The 21,269-nt window shown below is 40.4% G+C and overlaps 1 protein-coding gene across 3 annotated transcripts in view; it reads right to left on the minus strand.

Moving 5' to 3' along the window:
• The window catches only part of LOC105013096 (potassium channel subfamily T member 2), a 73,866-nt gene extending 53,460 nt beyond the window's left edge, over positions 1–20,406 (minus strand). For 2 of the 3 annotated variants that reach the window (XM_020050607.2, XM_020050606.2), the window contains exon 1: positions 19,950–20,406. In XM_020050607.2, coding sequence (XP_019906166.1) covers positions 19,950–20,038 — 89 coding nt within the window. In that variant the 5' untranslated portion in view covers positions 20,039–20,406. The remainder of the gene's footprint in view (positions 1–19,949) is intronic. The other variant, XM_020050605.2, reaches the window with a different exon arrangement.
• Positions 20,407–21,269: the final 863 nt, after the last annotated feature.

Here is a 21,269-nt window from a genome sequence, read left to right on the forward strand (position 1 = left end):
TAGCTAGGTAGATATCTTACAATTTAGATGGATTTACAGCTTATGTATTGAGGAGAACTATAGTCAACAGCTCGATTGTTTAGGTCTCCATAGCTTGATCCCATATTATTGGAAATGTAGTCTCGCGAGGCCACACCTCCAATCATGTCTGGCCTCCTTGGACGTCTGGAACCTTGCCTATTAAAAAAAGGTTTGTATTGGATGTAGGCTTTCAAATAAACCTCCACTCACAGGCTTGTTGAAGGCGGGCTCACCGTGGTTTCACTATTTCTTCAACATGGATAGAACACTTTTCTTGAAAGTTTTTAGTTCCTACCTAGGTTACAACATATCAGAAAAGAAACAAAGATGGAGTAGAAACTTTATTCTGTTTTGGAAGAATTGTGCTCTATTCATAAGAAAGAAGGCAATAAAGCCATCACAACTTCTCTGCTTAAATGCGCTTCTGAAAAAAAGAGACTTTTTGGCATGCCTTCCTTCAGGCTATGGTAAAAGTTTAATTTATCAAGCATTGCCGACAGTCTGCGATTTATTGAAACTGAAAACAAACAAGTCAAAGATACTAGTGGTTACTCCTCTGATTTCAATAAACGAGGATCAGGTTTGTGTTCTTAATGAAAAAGGAATCGCAGCACCATAAGCAGGTCTAAATGAGGATGAGAAAAGTAATAGGGAAAAATCTTTTGGTACATCTGGGGGGTGAGACAGCTGCACCACCTCTTTTCGCTCAGTTTCGAATTAGCCTTTTCCCCTCACAAAAGCGCTGATTCTTTCTACCTCATCCACACTTATATTAAAGCAGAAGATTGCAACAGGAGCCACATACATATGCTTTAGAAAACCCACCATTCAACGTTACCAGTCCTATTATATCTGCTAACACAAGTGTGTAGTCTTGTGGCAATAACGATGATTTACCTAGGAAAAGGTTTTGGTTGTTTCTAAAAGACTGATATGGTTCCCCACAAACGCGACATACATCCACAGATTTCTATGGGGATTCATTTAGATCAGGGGTGTCAAAACAGGTCCACGGAGGACGAGTGTCTGCAGGTTTTCGCTCTCACCTTGTACTTGATTGATTAATTAGGTTACTAATTAGTTAGTTTCTACCCTCACCTGGTTGTTTAGGTGTGAACTGGGAATCAATTTATAGGAAAAACCAGAAACATGCAGAAACTTGGTCTTCCGAGGAACTATTTGGACACCCCTGATTTAGAGATCTTCATTTAGCTAGCTACTGTTGCACTGAAGGCATTATTCTTGTGAGCACCTGTATAAGCCCCTTCCAAGAAATGCATTTGACAGGGTTAGTGTTTTGAGGCGTTAGCCCAAGCAATGAATTTGATAGGGTTAAGATGCTTTGAGATGTTACTGACAAAAACTTTATCCCACCCATTAACAACAAAAATAGGTATTCCCCAGGCCTAGCAACATTCTAGGCCTGGTTGAAGAGGCTACTGAAAATGCTACACAAGGACCATTAGGAAAGTGTCAAATACAATGGGCTTGAATATGCAGACAGTGCATTGACAGAGTTTGATATGTTCTCTGGCTATACAATCAATTGGAATAAGCCTGAACAGATTTATTTTCATTTACACTTGCAGACATCAATGACATTCACTGAAAAAGACAAAACAAAAGAAATGTCAGTTTAAAAAGTCACATTTGGTTGTTAAAAAGCCTGATGTCATTAGCTATGGTGGAAGTATTCATCCTGTTTGTCCTGTTGTGTTAACGCTGGACATTCAGTCCTGTCTCCCCTTCCCTGGGGTAGAATGTCATGTAAAGGTTGGACAGGTAGGTGCAGGTAGGGGGCTCCTGAGGGCTGACAAACACTCCACAGCAATGTCTCCAAATGTGGCAGTCAGGGTGACCGCAACCCCTTCCCCTTTTAACAACCAATGGACGATTTGCAATGACAACTCTGTGGGATTTAAGACTTTTTAAGACTTTTTTAATACCACTACGAATTCAATTTAAGATCAATTCCACAAGCTGAACTTCGTGGGAATGTCATTGAAGATACGAAGCTGAGAAATCCTGGGCATTTTAGCTATGTTTTTGTTGCTTTTGTGTTTCTCACACTTCATATGGGATTCCACAGATTAAATTCACATGAAAAACCTGTTTCAAATGTGTTTCTGTTTTTAATAGTAAATTCTTAGGCTTTTTTCCTTAGGCTGAACATGCATACATTTAAACTATTCAAACAGCCATTATCAATCATACGCACTTACACAATATATGTGGCCTCTACTCCTGTCTCCAACAATTCATTATTCATGTAAAATGAGTTTTACGCTAACGTGGAATTAAAAAAGCTACTAACTCAGCCAACTGTGATTACCCAGATATAGCCTTCTGAAGAATTTCTAGATTTGGTGCAGGTAGTTAAAAGCAGCATTTCCTTGAAGCTCCTAATTTAATTTCTCTCCATACAAATTTCAGCACGTGATTGGTCTCCAAACCGTATTGTTTGTGTTGTATTTAGAGATGTGATACAAAAGCTGGGTGGATCATTTAAGTTACCTGGGAGCTTATTGTGCCCTCGTTTCTCGTATGTAGCAGACGGACACCGACTTCCATTCAGACAGCAACCTAAAGTGCATTTGATAAACTCCAAAGCGATGAGAACCAGCATTCATTATCCATTCACATTAACACCACCAAAGACAAAACCCAGGTCTTATTGCATGTTTATGCTGAGGATCAAAATCCATTCAGAATTGGAAAAGGCAATCCATAGGTATACGTGAAAATATCCTGCCAGTTAAGTGGGCTGGACACTATTCACACCAGGAAACAATGCAGGGAGAAGCTTAAAAAATTTAAACAAGTTGTTAGTTGTTATTTATGCTTACGTTTTGGAGATAAATAAATAGTTGTGGAACCAAATGTAAAGTGGCTGTTTGTTTAAACCTGAAAACAGTAGAACTCTCACACTGTCTTGCTTACTGCTGAAATATTTATTAAATCACAACAGATAAGGGACAAAACCTTTTTTATGCGTGATGCTGTGAATCTGTCTCAGTCATCACACGGTCAATCTCTGCAATAATTTGCAAAATCCACTAAATCACGATTAACAGCAGCACAACTTGAATCTCCTCCATGGTTACTGTGCTGTTGCAGTGTCGCTTGGATGGCGTCAGAGTAAGAACATACATCAGCGGACTAATTTACCTAATCTTCGCAGGTCTTTAGAGTGCGCTGGAAACTTACACAACAATGAGCTGAAGGAACCTTTTAGTTCCTGAGACAAAAAATTCTGGGTACTTTTGATGGAAATGCGGCTAAATATTCTCCAACATGCCAATGGCAAGTGCCAGCGAGACAGAGAGAAGCCAATTTGGAGAGGCACTGCCGTCTTTCAAATCTGCTTTTTGGGAACATTTTGGAGTCAGCGTTTAATATGATGATGAGGGTAAGAAGATAAGGTAAACAAAGTACAGTCTGCAAGCATTGCTTTGCCACTGTTGGCTACATGAGTGAAAACACTTCTAACATGATGATGTCACTCAGCGAAAACGTACCGTTACCATGACCTACAAACTGCGGTACATACAGAACGTGGACCCACTGTACCGTTGCATCCCTGGTAAAAATGTTAATAAATGTTTTTTTACTGCACAAGTTACCACAGTGGATTTCAATTACTGCACTTTTTCTGTCATTTCAAAATTGTAACGGGATAGAAAATAGACATCAGGGAGCAAAGGCCAGGCCACATCTCATAGGGAGCCATGCAGAATTTGGCTTAAGGGGGGACATTTGCATTTCAGAATTTCCCTTAATCACAGTATGAGTGAAAATGTGAGGGAATAGGAGAATATATGTTAATGTAAGAGAGCAAGCGAGAGGGAGATCTGTGAGACCTCAGGCTCCTGCTGATTTCCCAGTCTGTGTCTACTCAATGTCACAGCACTGACACATTATTGGCAGCAAGTAAGCACCAGAATGATAATATACATGACCATGTGACTCTGACCATGTAACCCTGATCATCTAAACCTGACCATCTGACCCTGACCATCTGACCCTACCGACCATGAGACCCTGACTGTCAGACCCTGACCATGTGACCCTGATCATCTAACTCTGACCATCTAACACTGACCATCTGACCCTGACAATCTGACCCTGACCATCTGACCCTGACCTTCTGTCTCTGACCATTTGACCCTGACAATCTGACCCTAAACATCTGCATAACTGCATTACTGTCCCACTACAATTGTTTTGCAGTATTTGTGGGTAGAAATAAATTAATAAGTTATATTTAATTTCCTAACCTTGTGTCCATCCTTTAATTTTGTACCTCATGTTGAAATATTCAAGGCCTTCTTTCATGGTGTGCTGTTTCAAAAGAACATACAAAAGAAAAGGGGTTGAAAGAAACGTCTGAGTAAAAAGAGAATGGCTTTATTATCCTAAAATCCCACAGATTATGTGCCTTAACATTGATGTTTATATGAAAAATGTAATATAACTATTGAAAGACAAATTTTCCTCTGTCTAAACAAACAGTCTGTGAGGTGAATTGTGCCTGGGTTATTCAAGACCCACAATGCATTTATTTAGAAGAAAAAATGTGATGGTTGAAGGATTAATGTGTGACGTTCTGAGATGGAGTGAGTAATGAGGAGGAAGTTGAAGAGCAGTCAGAGATGACTTGGGAGACACAGGACAGGCAGACAAAGAGCCTGGCAACAATGCCTATTGCTGTCTACAAACGAGGAGAGGTGAATTCAATGGGACGACAGGAGGCAGAGAAATTGCGAAGCTCCATGGCCGCCAAGCCTCACGGTGTTAGTTGTGTTCTGCTTCTGCTTCCTCCATTGAAGGAGTGAGGCAGGAGCAGCACGACCCTGACCCAGATACACACTGGGTACTGATAAAGGAAAGCTCACGAACAGCAAAAGAAAAAAGCTTCATGCAACAGGAAAAACCGCCTCCTCTTCCTCAAGAGGCTATAGGCTGATAATACGGTTAGTGTTTTTTTTTTCCTTCTTCATCAGAGTCTGAAGGCTCTGTTATAGCACTTCAGTATTCTCTCTCTTCTTCTTGCTCTTTTTCTGTCTTTTGTCTCTAACGGATGCCTCTGTGTATGGCTAGGATGGCATGGAGAAAAATAGCATCAGTCATCTCCTGCACTGGGTCTGATGTGAATGCGTATCCTCCTTTGAGCCCCTTGATGCTCGCCCTTTCCCTGCCCACGCGATCCTTGCACACAACGGCACACAAATGAAGGCAATCACCTGACAGGGCTGTACATGGTACAGGCCACAATGACGGCATGTTAGTGTTCCATTTACTCAAACCCGTGTCCAGACCTGCTCTACATGAATTAAAACATGCCCTAGGTCATCAGCGCAACTATAATCCATTCCTCCTTCTCTGGATCCCTCTTCATCACTTGTTCCTCCCATCAGTCCCTTCCCCCGACTCAGCTCTTCTCTCTTTACGTGAATACGAGTTAAAAGGACTAGCTATGATTCATTTGGAGTGATTGAGTCCTACAGCCAAGATCTGATACAAACTATTTTTCTATTAAGTGAAAAATAACTCCAACACTACAAATATCAATAGAAAAGCCACTGCTAATAATGGCCTTGTTTTTTCCAATTAATAAGTTGTGGGCCAACATCCAAGCTATTGAAAGCATTTGACAACTCCACAGCATCCCTCTCCTAGAGTGCAAGGAACCTTTGTGTGACCACAGACAACCTGTCATTCTCCACCAGACTGGGAGGTGTGACCAGTCCTCTTCTCCACCCCCTGCAACTCATCCAGAATGCGGTGGCCTGCATGGTGTTCAACCTTCCCAAGTTCTCCCATTTCCACTACAAGACCATGGTGCTTGGCTACAGAGCAGCAAAGGAAACGTCCCTCACTACCTTCAGGCAATGATGAAACCCTAAATTCCTACTCAAGCTCTCTGCTCTGCCATCGGTAATCTCTAGACCAGGGGTGGGCAATATTTTTCACTGGGGGGCCACATTGAAAATGCCAGAGAGCATCGCAGGCCAGATTACTTTTTTAACCAACATGCTTAAAAAACACACAGCATAGCTAACTCTGTTAACTTGCATATTCAATATATTTCTTTTCCATGCTACACCATTTTCATAATCTAACTTAATTTACTTTAACAATGTTTTTTGTATTATACTCTGTTAAGAGCTGTTAACAGAAATAAATGTTTTGGGCCACTCACTCAATATGAACAGGAGAGCCTCGTATGGTTGTTGACAAGTGAGGTCAGGTGTCATTTCTGTTGAAGATGTGTGCGGTACTGCTGCAAGATGTTTGTCAGGGAGGCTAGATCAGTGCTTGGACTTGTTGAATTTTAGCATCAGGTGACAGTTTTTTGGATTTGGCTGCATGCTTGCCCTGGAAGTGCCTCCGCAGTTTGTACTGTTTAAAAACTGCAACGTTAGCTTTTACATATTAAGCAAGTTGCTTTAACTGCCACATCTGCAAATAAATATTTTTCTGTCCATTCTTTTTAAATACCCTGCTTTCGTTATCAACTTTTCTTAGACAGGCTCATTTTCAGAGATTGCTATCAATTGCGTATATGAACAAATAATAACTTACGCATGTGGATTGTGGTGCTTGTCCATAGCTACGTATCATAGCAACGCAAATAGCTTGTTTCAACTTAAAAGTATTTAAAATAGACAGTATGATACTATTGTACTTATTACTGGAAGTGCCACAGGACTTTTAATTTGAAATAAAATAAATAGCAGCAGTAAATGAATTTAAGTAATCTGCAGAGCTTGTCAAGTATTTTTATTTTATATTATTTTTAACGTTTTGGATATATATCGCGGGCCGGACAGAATGACTCAACGGGCCGGATCCGACCCGGGGGCCTTATCTTGTCCAGGTCTGCTCTAGAGTCTAGTGGTTCCCAACCTTGTTCAGTTACTGTACCACAGACAGAATTTTGCTCTGCTTGGAGCACCCCTGGAGTACCCCCTCATGTTAATTTGACTAGTAAGACTGTGGTGTCATGAGTGTTTTCAAGTACCCCCTGTGGAGAGGCCAAGGGCCCCCTGGGGTCCCTGTACCCCTGGTTGGGAACCACTGCTTTAGGCGTTCCCCTCCAATATGGGGTGGTAGCTCCCTCTCGCTCCTTCCAAACACTGCTGCTGATAGCTAATTCAGTGACTGGTGTACTTACTACTATGGAGTTGCCTAGCTGTTTAACATAGCTATCTTAAGATGAAAGCACTAACTGTAAACCACACTGGACAATAGCATTTAAAAACGTAGAATGTAAAAATATAAATCTTCCATCTACCAAACTCCTCAGATTTGTACAGGCATTTAACATTTCATCCAAAGATAATTAATTTTATTATATTTTATGAAGTCCATCTCATAATACCATTGAAGGGATACAATCAAATGAAAATTGATGAAATATGGTACATAATATAACGTCAGCAAATCATCTCTCAGCCCTCTTCTCTGTGTCTCGTGGACTGCAGGAACACAATTCCTGCAGCGTATTATGCTAACATGATTTGGGACCTAGGGGAAAGCAATCAGATGGACTTGTGTGTATGTGATCCCCCCCCCCCCCCACACACACACACACACAGAAACACACAGTCCCACGCACATCTTCCCAACCCCCACTCTGATGTCACAAGGTCTTGCCTATCTGACGCACACAACACAGGTTCTTCAGAGGCAGCAAAGAAAGCACACTTGGGTGGATGCTAGCCAATGCTTTAGCTGAGTGCTTTCCCCAGAATCAAGCTACTGTGTGTTCACAGTTCTCATCCTTCTAGAAAGTGACTTCCAGCTAATAGTCAGTAGGCTCATTGACACATATTGTTGTTTTGGGAATCAAGCATTCGTTAAATCAGTACAGTGGATTTAATACTGACTTTCTCTCAGTGGATGTATGTTTCCCTGCCTGAGAATGAAGTGACCACTCAGGGTCGGAGAATGAAATGACCACTCAGGGTCTGAGAATGAGATGACCACTCAGGGTCTAAGAATGAGATGACCACTCAGGGTCTAAGAATGTAATGACCACTCAGGGTCTAAGAATGAGATGACCACTCAGGGTCTAAGAATGAGATGACCACTCAGGGTCTAAGAATGAGATGACCATTCAGGGTCTGCTCAATATTCTCTGGTCAATCCTCCTTCCAGCTCTCTTGTGCTAAGCCTTTCAAAAACTGCTGCATGATGGGAAGATGAAGCCCTGGAGGAACCTGATGATCAAGAAAATCAGGTGGCTAAATGTGATGGTTACTATTTTTACAGAAAGACTTTACCAAAAATACTATTATATCTCCCTTCAGAAGACATTTTGAACTGCAAGCATTAAGCTTTAAATGAAGAAACAACTATGTTGGAACTGTAGATGTATATTGTCCACCATCTGCTAAGAAATGTAAGCTAAACCAGCTAACTAACATACGGCATTAACCACATATAAATATATAGATTTTAAGTTGGGCTGGGAACAGGATTCAGATAGCATATCCTGAGCTGTATCTGACACAGCTAATCATTACACCAACACAGCCTTATCTAAAGGAGCCTACAAAGTCTATGTTGATGACAGATCTCCCCAATAAATATATAGTGATTGATGTATTTAAATGAAATATTACTGACCATTGCCCTATTGCACTGGGATGCCCTCTCTCAAATGCCATTCTGGAGCAGAGTCACTGGCTTATTGTTGTCTCTCCGTTGTGCCTATTGTGCAATTGGGGTGAACTCTGCTGGCAATACTTGGCCCTCATTTCAGGGTGGTTGCGTTTGCTTGGTGTCCCTTTGGTTGATGCTTGACTCTGGACACAGTCCAAAAGGGTTTATTAATTATTACAACTTGTATTCTTAAAATGTTCACCAAGCACAGCCAGAAGAGGACTGGTCACACCTCCAAGCCTGGTTCCTCTCTAGGTTTCTTCCTAAAGTTCAACCCTTCTAGTTTTTCCTAGCCATTGTGCTTTCAACACTTGTTGCTTGCTCCTTGGGGTTTCAGGCTGGGTGTTCTGTAAAAGCACTTTGTGACAACTGCTGATGTAAAAAGGGCTATATAAATTACATTTGATTGATTGATTGAAGTGGGACACAAAAGCAGGAATTATGCATTCCAAATTCCATAGGTGAAGTGCACAGTGTTCGAATAAATAGGGCTGACACGATTATTTAGTTGACAATTATTTGTTGCACAAATAATTGCCATGAACAATGTTATTGTTTATATTGTAAATGTTATGCCACTATTATAGTGTAGCCTAATAATATTGTAAAAATACACGTGGTGGATCCAGAGATGATTCTTCAGATTTGTTGTGTTTGTGCTTTTGAGCGCCACCTTTCTGGATTAAGTTTGGCAATTTGCCTCCTCAAAAATTGTTGGAGTAAGTTTGGCAATTTGCCTCCTCTTTAAATTCTGCTTTGGAACTACCACTAAATCAATGTTGTTAACAATTGCTGTTCACAACGCAAACGCAAAGCAATGACAATAACATTTCGCTACGCATTGTGACATTTCGCTCTGCTGCCTATGCTATTTTCAGCGTACTATGGTTTGGGACATACTTATCTTCTCACATATTAATCTGGCATACTATATAGTATGCAAGTGTGCAATTTGAGATTCAGACCTAGTTTGCATGACATTGAGAAAGGTTAAACGAGACTGAAATATGGTTGTGTTATTCTGCTCATCCAATCGATGCGTGTAGAGAACATTGAACACTAGGTCTTTGAGCGTTGGGCAGCGTGAGCAGAGATGAAACAGGGTGCAGAGGAAGTCCTTTGAGTCATACAGCTCATGTCCAAGTTAAGTCTCAGGCATCAAGTCCAAGTCAAGTTGCAATTGTTTTCTCTTTTTAGCAAGTCTCAAGTCGCAAAATATGTCACTCGAGTCCAAGTCATGTGACTTGATTCCACATCTCTGCTATAAGGTGACAGACAGATAGGTCATTAGTCTATAGAGAAGTCTATATGGTGATTTCAGGCAGGTTGTGCTCCTGTCCCAATCCAGGCTGGTGATAGGCCACAGAGCAGGGAAGGAGCTGACGCAGTCCGCTACCCCTAGAATGTCCTGACATCTGCTATTTTCTCTGTGCTGACTCTCCATGGTTCAGAACCTCTTTTGGAAGGGCCCTCTCACTTGACGAGGACGAGACTCTGTTTCAAGATTCGGCATGCCACACATTTAATGAACCCAATATAGGTGGGGTACAGAACAAGCTACTCTAAAAAGAAAAACGTGAAACAGACACAGGGACAAGCTGTCTCCTTTCACTCTTTCTGACAATTTTTGTTTTAAAAAGAAGGCATGTTTCCTCCATTTATCCCAGGCAACAGTCTCCCTGAAACCTCTTTACTCTTATTATTTGGCCTGCATACTTCAAAAGTCAGGTAAATTAGGCATCGATAAGTGGGCACAGCCAAGATGCTGTCACTTTCTGCCAACCTTGTCTGAGCTTCAACGAGCTACATTGTGGATGCTTCTGCCTACCAATTTAAAAACAGATAAATTCATCACAATAACCTTAACTGAAAAAAAAAAATTCTGTTTATTTGTATTTACCAACTGCACATGTTGGAGGGTAACACATTTCGCATCATCCAGAAAGCTCATTATCTGTGGACTAGACTACAACTCCCACGATGGCCCTCACACCGCCACCGCCTCACTCCGTGCCTCAGATCTCTTTTTTATAGGACGCCATCTATATTCCTGTATTGCTGACAACCATTAGAAGAGGTCACTGACAAGAATTGATGGATCTTGATTTTGAACATTGCATTAGATCACTTTGAGGGAATCAAACAGTGAATATAAGCAGTTATAATGATTACTAATCATACTTGGGTTCTGAATTCAGCCTTTGAGATAGGGCCAAAGGGAAGATGCAACACTGGAAGAGAAACAGCTGAGCAGTGGGTGAAGTTGAATGAGGTATGCTGCAGTGGTGACAGTGCATAAGAGAATTTGTCTTAAAGATAAAAGGCTTTCATTTGTATGATAATCCCAGCCTGCTGAGACTGGCTTTGGTGATCAGATGGATGAGACTGTCTAATTACACTCTAAACGTTTTAGACAAACATGGCATGCTGTAGGGACTCCTCTCCCTGTGTGTGTCAGAAAGTGTGAGTGTGTGTATGAACAGTTATGTAATATACTCAAAGCAAAAGAGAGTGTTGATGTATTTTCAGATAAGGCAGTTCAGATTGTGTCAAAATATAAATGATTGAGCTGTTTCCCTCTGTAGTCAGTGTCAACCAGTTCCTGAGCAAATCAGGGATCAGGTTTGCTAGTTTGGTATCAACAAGATCAATCCTTCCAGCTGTGAGCAAGGGGATTTATAACAATCCCATTTGAGACAAAGATCGCTCCTTTCAGTGAGCAAAAAAGCGTATTATTAACCCGCAACAGATCGGGCTTTCACATTTTCATTTTGCATCTCCAGGCCTGCCAGAGAGCAGAAACAGTGCCAGCGGTTGCTGTTACACAAGCAGCATTCACAGCCACCCTCTAAACGGACTCCTGGATTTTAAAGCAATGACTGGTTCTAAAGAATAAGATTCATAACAGCCTGCTGTATGGTATAAATCAAATGCTACTAACATGTGGAAATGGCATGGGATGCATAGTGCTTACTTCATATTGGTCTGCAGCTGAGATTTTAAAAATACCCCACTCAGTACAGGAGCCACTGAGATATAGTACCAGAAAGCTTTTTTTCGGTTCCATGAAATGGGCTTCTTTATAGTCGAAGGTCATCCAACCGAAGACTGACAGGAGGGTGGTGGAGTGAAACATTGGCACTTGAGTAGATTGCTATGGCATCGCAACCAAGTGTGACAACCGAGTGTTGTTGCTGTTTTGTGTAAAGACCAACACCCAACAAACACTTAATGAAGTACTTTGTTCGGGGGTTCTGTAAAAGTGGTCCATCAGTGTGCGACACAACACAATCACTGCTAAACTATAAAGAGTAAACTGCTTAAACGCTCTTGTGGAACAACCCCTGAGACCAGTCTTTAAAATGTCCAGCGGAGTTTCTTTTACCTGAGCTCTACAATGAGGATAGGTCAAAGACCAAAAATAATAGTTCACTCTGAGCTAATAAGCAATGAGCACCATAAAAAAAAAAATGTTTCAGATGTAATTCAAACCGGAAAACCCTTTAGTCATGTTCTAATCATTGCATTTAAACTTGTAGATGAACTATTAAAATACATATCTACTGAGAAGAGGTATGAGAGTTCAACATTGAAAACCATGTTCAGAAATGATGAACGGAATAAGCAAATCAACTGTCTTAAAGACAATTCCACAGCATATTCCCCAGTGTTTCAGATGAGAGCCCTTTAGAAGAGGTTTGGGCAGAGTATTTATGGTGTGTGAAGCAGCAGTTATATCAGAACAAACATGGACAGGGGAGAAATAGGGTAATTGGGCCATGCTACTATGTGTTGAGGAACTAGTGTGTGGGGGTGGGGTTCATGGGGGAAGATAGAGATTAAAGGGCTCAGTAATGTGTGCTTTCACAGTATGCTTTGAATGCACCAGGGAGATAATGTATGCACGCGCATGCAAGAAGTGTGTATGTGCGTGTGTCTCGTTGTGTGAACCTGTGGGACTATGTACTCAGATGTGTGAACAGCCTCGGGCTGTGTCTGCGTCTATGTACGCTATGTATGAAATGAAGGTATGTGTGTGTTCGTGGTGATGTCGGTGCGGGCATGTGTGACTACACGCGTTCGTGCTTGTGTGAATGTGTACGTGTGCGGAATTGTGTGGGAGTGTTGAAGCCTGGATTGTAAATGACTAAAGTGTGGATTAATGAAGCGAAAATGGTGACATGTATCAAACTGTCTTGTGCCTGTCAGCCTGTGTATTAAGGTGTTTGTCACCATGACCGAGTCCACTCAATCTGCACCAAGTCCATTTTATACCTGGTAATGCGCCAACACCGGAGGTGATCACACTACGAACAAGGACAGAATGAAATGGCCTGCATTCCACCTTCTCTCTTTCATTTTCCCTATTTTGCTTTGTCTCTCTCCCTTTTACACTTGATATTTCAAACATAAAATGTTTAACCAAATCCACACCAAATGCTGCTATTTGACAATGTTGACAATGCTGGAAAACACTGTGGCATCACAAATGTGTTTTTAAAAATGTACCGAGATTTTGTAGCATGCCTAATGTGCGTCTGCATATGTAAAATTGTTTTATAGGATTATGGTACTGCAACGGCAAAGACACCTTTTATACACTGTAGCATGTTAACACATTTGAAATGAAAAACCATACAGTGCGCTTCAAAATGATTGGCACTTAGATGTAAAGTAATGAAAAAATATAATTGTTGTTCGTCTGCTTGATCAAAATATCATATGAATTATTTATTTTGAAAAACATCTAACAATTATTGAAAGCCCTACATTTAGTAATTTGTGCAGACATGCTTTGCTAAGATAGCAGCTCTGAGTCATCTCCTTTAATATTTAATGAAATGGGAGATCACAAAGGAAGGTATTTGAGACCAATTCTACAAACAGAAACTCTTCAGATCCTTCAGGTGTCCTTCATCCTCGTTTGTGGAATTTCCTCATCAGATCATTCCACAGGTTTACAATGGGATTTAGGTCAGGGAACTGTGATGGCATTGCAAGCTTGAAGCTATGGTCTGTGCACCATTTCTGTGTGGATTTGGAAGTATACCTGCTGGAAGATCCAACAACAACCCAGTTTCAGCCTCCTGACAGAGGCAAACTAGATGGAGTTCATGTTATGAAATATCATAATGTTTCCACAAGTGTATTTCAGAAAGCTGGATTAGTAACTTAGCAAGGTCTATCAAATCAGAACTTCAACAAAGAGAGACCCCGAAAGAGAGCCAGATCAGAAACCATAGCAACAAATTCTCTGAATTAAAACTGCACCCTACTAGGTTAAATGTATCTTATCCTATCCAAGTGAATAAAACACATAGCTTATCAACCAACCAGACTCTATTCCATCACTATGGCCTGTTCATTTGCAGAAAATCCAATTGATCTCGCAGCCAGCATTGTGCGCCATGCATTACAAAGGGAAAAAAGTATTGAACTTCCATTAGAACCTTAAGCTCATTCAGAATAATTTATTTTTTAACATTATAATTTTACCACATAGTCAACCATGTCTCTGGCCAACTTAATAAACTGTAAGTCACAGTGGATAACAGCATCTGCTAAATGAATAAACTGTAACTCAACCCTTATCCGTCAGTCACCCTATACAAACTATTTTTGCTATTTTTCCTAACACAGCTGCTGCAAAAGCCTGATTGGAAGCCTGGCTGTAAATAACTGACAAAGTAAATGAATAAGTGAAGTGGCATGATTTCATTATCAAACGGACCTACAGACTTATGCATTTTTAATAATGGACTTTTATTGAAATACTAATAATAGCTTAGTTGAATTTCTGTAGTCTACAGTATGTCAATTGCAATGGTAGGCTAACTGCATAGCCAATATAGGAAGTGTGTTTAATGTAATGCATGAAGTGCTTTTCATGACAACACATTCTATTTGCAGTTGCAGGCCCATTGGAGCAAAAAGAGCCTGGCAAAAATGAAATATAAGAATATTATGAAAATCATTTTGGAGAAAACATTTACATGAAGGTTGTAGAGAGTGGCAACAAGTTCTATAAACTACTAAAACATTGTGCTCCATATTTTGATTATAAGGTCCATCATGTTTTCTGTCATAAGGACGTTTTTTAAAATTGCATGCATGCGCAAGTTGTTGGATCAACCAGTCCATGCTTTAATTAGCCTAATCATGTACATGAAAATCAAATGTTTTGGTACCAAAAACTCTGGAACTCCCCATCTGATTAGAGGAAGCCAGATATGTTTATGGAACCCTACATTGGCTAAGCCATCTTTCTGGTATACCCCACAGGGCCTTGACAAGTAAAACAGCCCGACAGCATCGCAAATCCACCACCATACTCCACAGTGGGGATTAGGTTATTTTGTTAAATCATGATTGATATATGCATCAATTAGATTGGCTTCATAATATTTTTTAGGTGTGCCAATAACTGAGACATGTTTTTGATTTAATTTATCTTAAAGCAACTATCACTCAATTAATGGTCAGATTTACATGATATTTTAATGTAAGATCAAGCTGATAAACAATTATATTTTTGGAAACCTTTTTTTGTTCATATTTTCCTAGGATGCCAAGAATTCTGGAGTGCACTGTATAACCCTGCTCACTGACAGAGAGTTAATACCTATTTAATTAGCACTTTCAGAGAGAAACAAACTAAAGTGTTACCAACTGATAAACAAACGTTTTTTTAAATGCACTTTTGTGACAGAACTCGTTGTAGTTACTGTTTCCCAAGCAATAGAAGCTATTTTGCAAAATAATTATGTGGACTGCTTCCACTGAAACTCATGCCTAGCTTTAATGTGCTTTAAACAGCATATGGGATTATCTTCTTCGCCAGCTGTCAAAAAAATTAATAAATGTAAACAGTCTTAGATTAAATGAGTAAACCATGTAAAATGTTAGCAGGTCACACGGTCAAAACCTGCACCATTGCATGCCACCTCATCTTCTAGAACTACCTTGTCCTCAAAAAACGTATTTTGTATTTGTTTTGTCATTGTGGAGTGACAGTTGAACGAAATGTTCAAAATCTACCACAGAAACACACGGTGGTGAGGCATTAGGGTTAGGCTACGTTGGTGTACATGCAAGGCCGGGGCGTGCTGTGAGGCTTAAGTCAGGGAAGGCAACGAGAAATACACAGAAATCTCATTGTCTTCTCAATAGTCAGGTTGAACTCCCATTTTCTCCAGAATTTCGTCAGAGGATCCTACTTCCCATGGGTATGCTATGCATCATGTGGCCGTTTACATAACAACCCGCGAAATAGTAGCTTGTCTGATTGACCAAACAAAACCTAAACAAAAAGTATGAATCCAGATAGCCTACACAATCAAGGAGTAGATTAACCAACTTTTGCAGAAGATAGATGAAAAATAATTAGCAAACTTAATTTGAAGGCAAAATACATTCACCTATCATTCTGAACAAATTTGGATCGCTGTTGGCAGGTAATTCAAATCAGCGTAGCCAACCCTTGAAAACAGAGTCAGCAGTTGAGAACAGCAGATGTGGGGAAAACAGAACCACGTGCTAGCGTCATCGCAACCACACAGGCACTATGGTTCTTAGAATACTATTCTTTTTAGAAACGTCTGGTAATCTTCTGCCCCTAACGCTGATGTAAATCCGGGAAATCAGTTGTTAGTCTACCTTTTGACTTTTTTTTTTTTCTTCCAAAGATAAACTGGCTACAACAAATCAGGCTACAACAAAACGTAGGCCTACCTGCAGTTACAAAACTTCGCTGCCTAGCTGCTTTTGGACCTGGATCATAAATATAATCTCCGATGCTGCTCCTGTCATTGTAACGTCAAATCTATTTCTCTTGCTTCTGCTGCACAACAACTTCACTAAAGTCGATCCTCAAGGGCACATATGATTATATTACATATTTATAAAGTATTGCTTTTCTTCCCTCTGAGTGGTAGACATACAGCGGGGAGAACAAGTATTTGATACACTGCTGATTTAGCCACTCGTTACAACCGAGGTATGCAGCAAAGCCTTTGTGAAGCCACAACACGCACAACCTTGAGGCGGATGTGCAACAATAGCAGAACACCCCACCGGGTACCACTCATCTCCACTACAAATAGGAAAAAGAGGCTACAATTTGCACGAGCTCACCAAAATTGGACAGTTGAAGACTGGAAGAATGTTGCCTGGTCTGATGAGTATCGATTTCTGTTGAGACATTCAGATGGTAGAGTCAGAATTTGGCGTAAACAGAATGAGAACATGGATCCATCATGCTTTGTTACCACTGTGCAGGCTGGTGGTGTAATGGTGTGGGGGATGTTTCCTTGGCACACTTTAGGCCCTTTAGTGCCAATTGGGCATCGTTTAAATGCCACGGCCTACCTGAGCATTGTTTCTGACCATGTCCATCCCTTTATGACCACCATGTACCCATCCTCTGATGGCTACTTCCAGCAGGATAATGCACCATGTCACAAAGCTCGAATCATTTCAAATTGGTTTCTTGAACATGACAATGAGTTCACTGTACTGAAATGGCCCCCACAGTCACCAGATCTCAACCCAATAGAGCATCTTTGGGATGTGGTGGAACGGGAGCTTCGTGCCATGGATGTGCATCGCACAAATCTCCATCAACTGCAAGATGCTATCCTATCAATATGGGCCAACATTTCTAAAGAATGCTTTCAGCACCTTGTTGAATCAATGCCACGTAGAATTAAGGCAGTTCTGTACTATTAGTAAGGTGTTCCTAATAATCCTTTAGGTGAGTGTACATTCCATTTATGTTTTGTTGATTTTCCACTGTTCAGATACTTTGCAAACGAGCCAAAATCCAACGTTATACCCAGGTTTTCCAGATTCAATGACAATATAGACCAAATCACCTGTGGACTCCACAAAAACCACACACTGTCATTAAAAATAGCCCAATTATGGGGGAAACTGTCCCATCTGGCAACGCTGGCTACACTCCCATGGTCACAGATTGGTCATCATACAAATGCATTATTTTATCATAAAAAATATATATGTTTGTCACTTCAATGTCAACTAAACAGTATGTAGCAAATGAATCATAATATAATTACATTTTTTTTCAACCGTAATAAACTTCTTGGGGGCCCCTGTGATTGGTTGCCATGGGTGCCACACACTCATTAAAGCTCTGCCTCTGCACTGAGGTTAAGGCAGGGGTTCCCAAAGCTTTTTGGCCGACGACCCAATTTCAATATCTAACCAGGTTATTTTCCTTATTTGTGGCTATAAGTCAATTGTAAAACATTCTCCCCCGACTCCATTTTCATATCAGGTGATGCCACGTGGGGTTGCAACCCCATAGGAACTGTAAGTTTATGTTAAGGTTAACATAAGGGGAGAGGGGACATGGATTGCCAGTCTCAACAAATTTAGAAACCAAGCGTGTGTGTGTGTGTGTGGGGTCATAGAGGCTTTTGGTAAATCTTCTTCAATCCCCTTCATCAGCTACAGCAACACGGTACTGGCTTCAGGCTACAGGAAATACTATTTGCTGTGGACTGTGCTGACCACTCCATCAGAATGTGTTTTTGTGAGGACCTTCTTAAATTTACCGTTGAGGTGTAGTTATAGGTTATACAACTAAGTACAACATGGCTCTGTGCTACCATGATCTGTATTATTAATGACATACCAACAGTTTATAGTAAGGAAGGTTACACGTTATTAAAGGTTACTGGTCATATACATCTAAGAACTTGTTTATCACCAAATGTGACCTCCTTTTTGACCTGGTAGATACTGAGGAGAGACAGGTGCATTATGAACGTGTTATACTGCACAGGAGCAGTACAGCAATGTGCATGTGCACTGAATGTTTCTGGAAGCTCTCAGCCATGCAAACAATGAGGACAGTCACAATGTTTATGGCCCCCTTGTTCCCCACTAAACGCCCACTTGGTTTCTCTCACATGCATTTTCCCATCCTCAGCTCAGACATTTGGCCAGTGTGTTTTAGTCTGCTTTCTAGAGGTTAGCTCAAAAGATAGGGAATGTGACTCAGTGTACAGAAGACAACCTTTAGCTTTCACCACTGAACTGTAACCACGATTTAATCGTGGTTTCCCACCATCTGAGTAAGGCCCCACTGTACTCTGTCCTCATAACAATAGTCCCTGGGCAATAGCTAACACATTAGAGGAGGCCACTGGTGAGAGGATGACCATGCACAGACTACGAGGATTTTACTTCACACAGAAATATGCCATTTGGGAGTTAATGGGAAATAATGGTGACGTAAGATATGCTGGAGTACATTTCAGCAAGCTCGAAGAAACAAATACAATTAGTACACCTATTTATTACGTACTGCATTGTGGATGTTGTTTCAGATATGTCCTTCCATTACGGTTTATTGTTGAGATCAGGGCCATTCAATTGCAGTATTACTGCATCTGTAGTATTGAATAACGTTTAAATGGAACTTGCCTCCCATCGACCCTTTTCATAATGAGCCTTCTCCAATTATCTGATTTGAAACACCCACTCAGGAGGAAGACCAGAAGCAATAGCTTTGGTCCTAATTTCTCACCTAGCAACGGGGGTCCAGGCTTGAAATTTAGGTGCAATATTCCACTAGTCTCTATGACGTATAAATATATACACCAAGTGTTGCATGCATACACCAATAAATGTGTATGCATTTGTAAACCATAAGCAAAATATTTTCCTGAACATGTGAAATAAAGTACAGGTCAATAGAAGCTCTTGGTAGAGACACATCTACTTTTTAACTATCACAACAGCCCTCCCTGTCCGTGCTCACTGGGTCCATTCATCTTTGGCTTGATAATAGGTACTCGGTAAAATGTCTGGGCTCAAATTATAACTTAATGACATTTTCCTTACTGTACTGTCGCAATTATGACATTTAAGGATTTGGAAAGCCTGTGCTTTAAGCATTAATCAATAAAACATATTCGCAAGCACGCACGTACATAAAGCTACACATACATAGGCTACATTTAATACACTTAGTTCAGTCTTTCCGTTATAAAAACCTGTTGCTGCGGCAGTGGTACGTATACCCTATCCTCTCTGACAGCACCATCAAAATAACGAATAAAACAAATAATTACAATATATGCTCGATTTTTTTTAGTTGCGATGGCTCTGCAAAATACCTACACTATATTGACTGATACCCAGGTAAACCTAAGTTGTTAAGCAACTTGAGATATACCTGACTGCCAACACAAGTTTCGCCTGAAAACACAAGTTTAGATGTTTCCTACCTGTCATCAGCCTGCCAGTCACCCAGCAACAGGTCTCGGAACCGGTACCGTGGAGGCAGCGGGAGCACCTCCTTCTCCAGCTCTACCATCGTCCCCACCTCAGCACCGAAAACACAGGCGCACAATGCCAGAGATGAAGATGCTACGAACAAGACGCCTGGAGGGGCTTCCCAAAAATAGCCTAACTATTCCTTGTTATTTAAATTCCAAATAGCACATTACTGAATGAGTATTGTTAAATGAAACTATTTGGTTACTCCCACGATATAATACGCTACTTTTCTTCTTCCAAAGCAACAGGTAGTGGACGCTCCGCGATGTCAGGCGCGTGAGTAGGCAGATTTGAGCGTGACAGGTTTGCGAGCAACTGGTTGTCTCTTTGAACATCCGCAGGCTCCTTACGGACGCAGCGACAGCAAAGCCATTTGCTCGAACAATTACATTCTCTTCGAGGTTAGCCTACAAGCCAAAATCCGTGCATGGAACATTTGAAATATTGAACAAGCTCGTCATATATACATTAATCGTTGTCACTTTATTGAAGATGCCTGGTTATTTTCTCATCAATAATTCAGGTCATGCACTAATTCTTGTGGAATTATTTATGAGTCATGGTCATGTAAGATTATGTTAATCCATTTAAAAATGTAATTTTTCCGGGATGTTGAAATAACCCCTATTTACTCGCGCCGTTCCAATAAACCTTAATGTTACATTTTTTTTTTTTTACATACGTTTTACGATTTTGCATGGTTTGTCTATGCTCCAATTGTCTTTACACCCTTTCATATTTATCCAAAAAACATATTCCAAAAAAAAAATCTAATTCAAGTGATGCACACAATTATTGATTAACTAAATACAATGTTTATTAACACGTTTATTATAAGCCCTATATGTTAATCATTATGAGGTAAATATTTAACCAATTAATAAACTTCTAGCTTTAAATTGTGTTTTTTCAGTAGCCTATCTTATCTCTCAGGCACAGCCAATGGCAACAGATGCTATTAAACCCGAAATTTATAGATACCTTCACCAGATGTAGAGAAATCTTACCAGATACCATAATATATATGTTTAATATCAATTACTAAAAATAGATCTGAATACAGGTACCTATCAAACAACACTAATTCTGGAACAAAAACCTAAACATTGGATCAGTAAATTACCCATGCCAATATGTCTAACAAGAAGTCCTGATTTGTTTCATAGGCAACATATTATTTGGTCCTTGGACTGTCTTGCCAGCTGAAACTCATGTTTGGTCTCATCTTGTGTTTGAGGTAACACTTAGAAGACAGGAAATTGTGATCC

Source organism: Esox lucius, chromosome 11 (genome assembly GCF_011004845.1).
Source record: "Esox lucius isolate fEsoLuc1 chromosome 11, fEsoLuc1.pri, whole genome shotgun sequence".
Taxonomy (NCBI): Eukaryota; Metazoa; Chordata; class Actinopteri; order Esociformes; family Esocidae; genus Esox; species Esox lucius.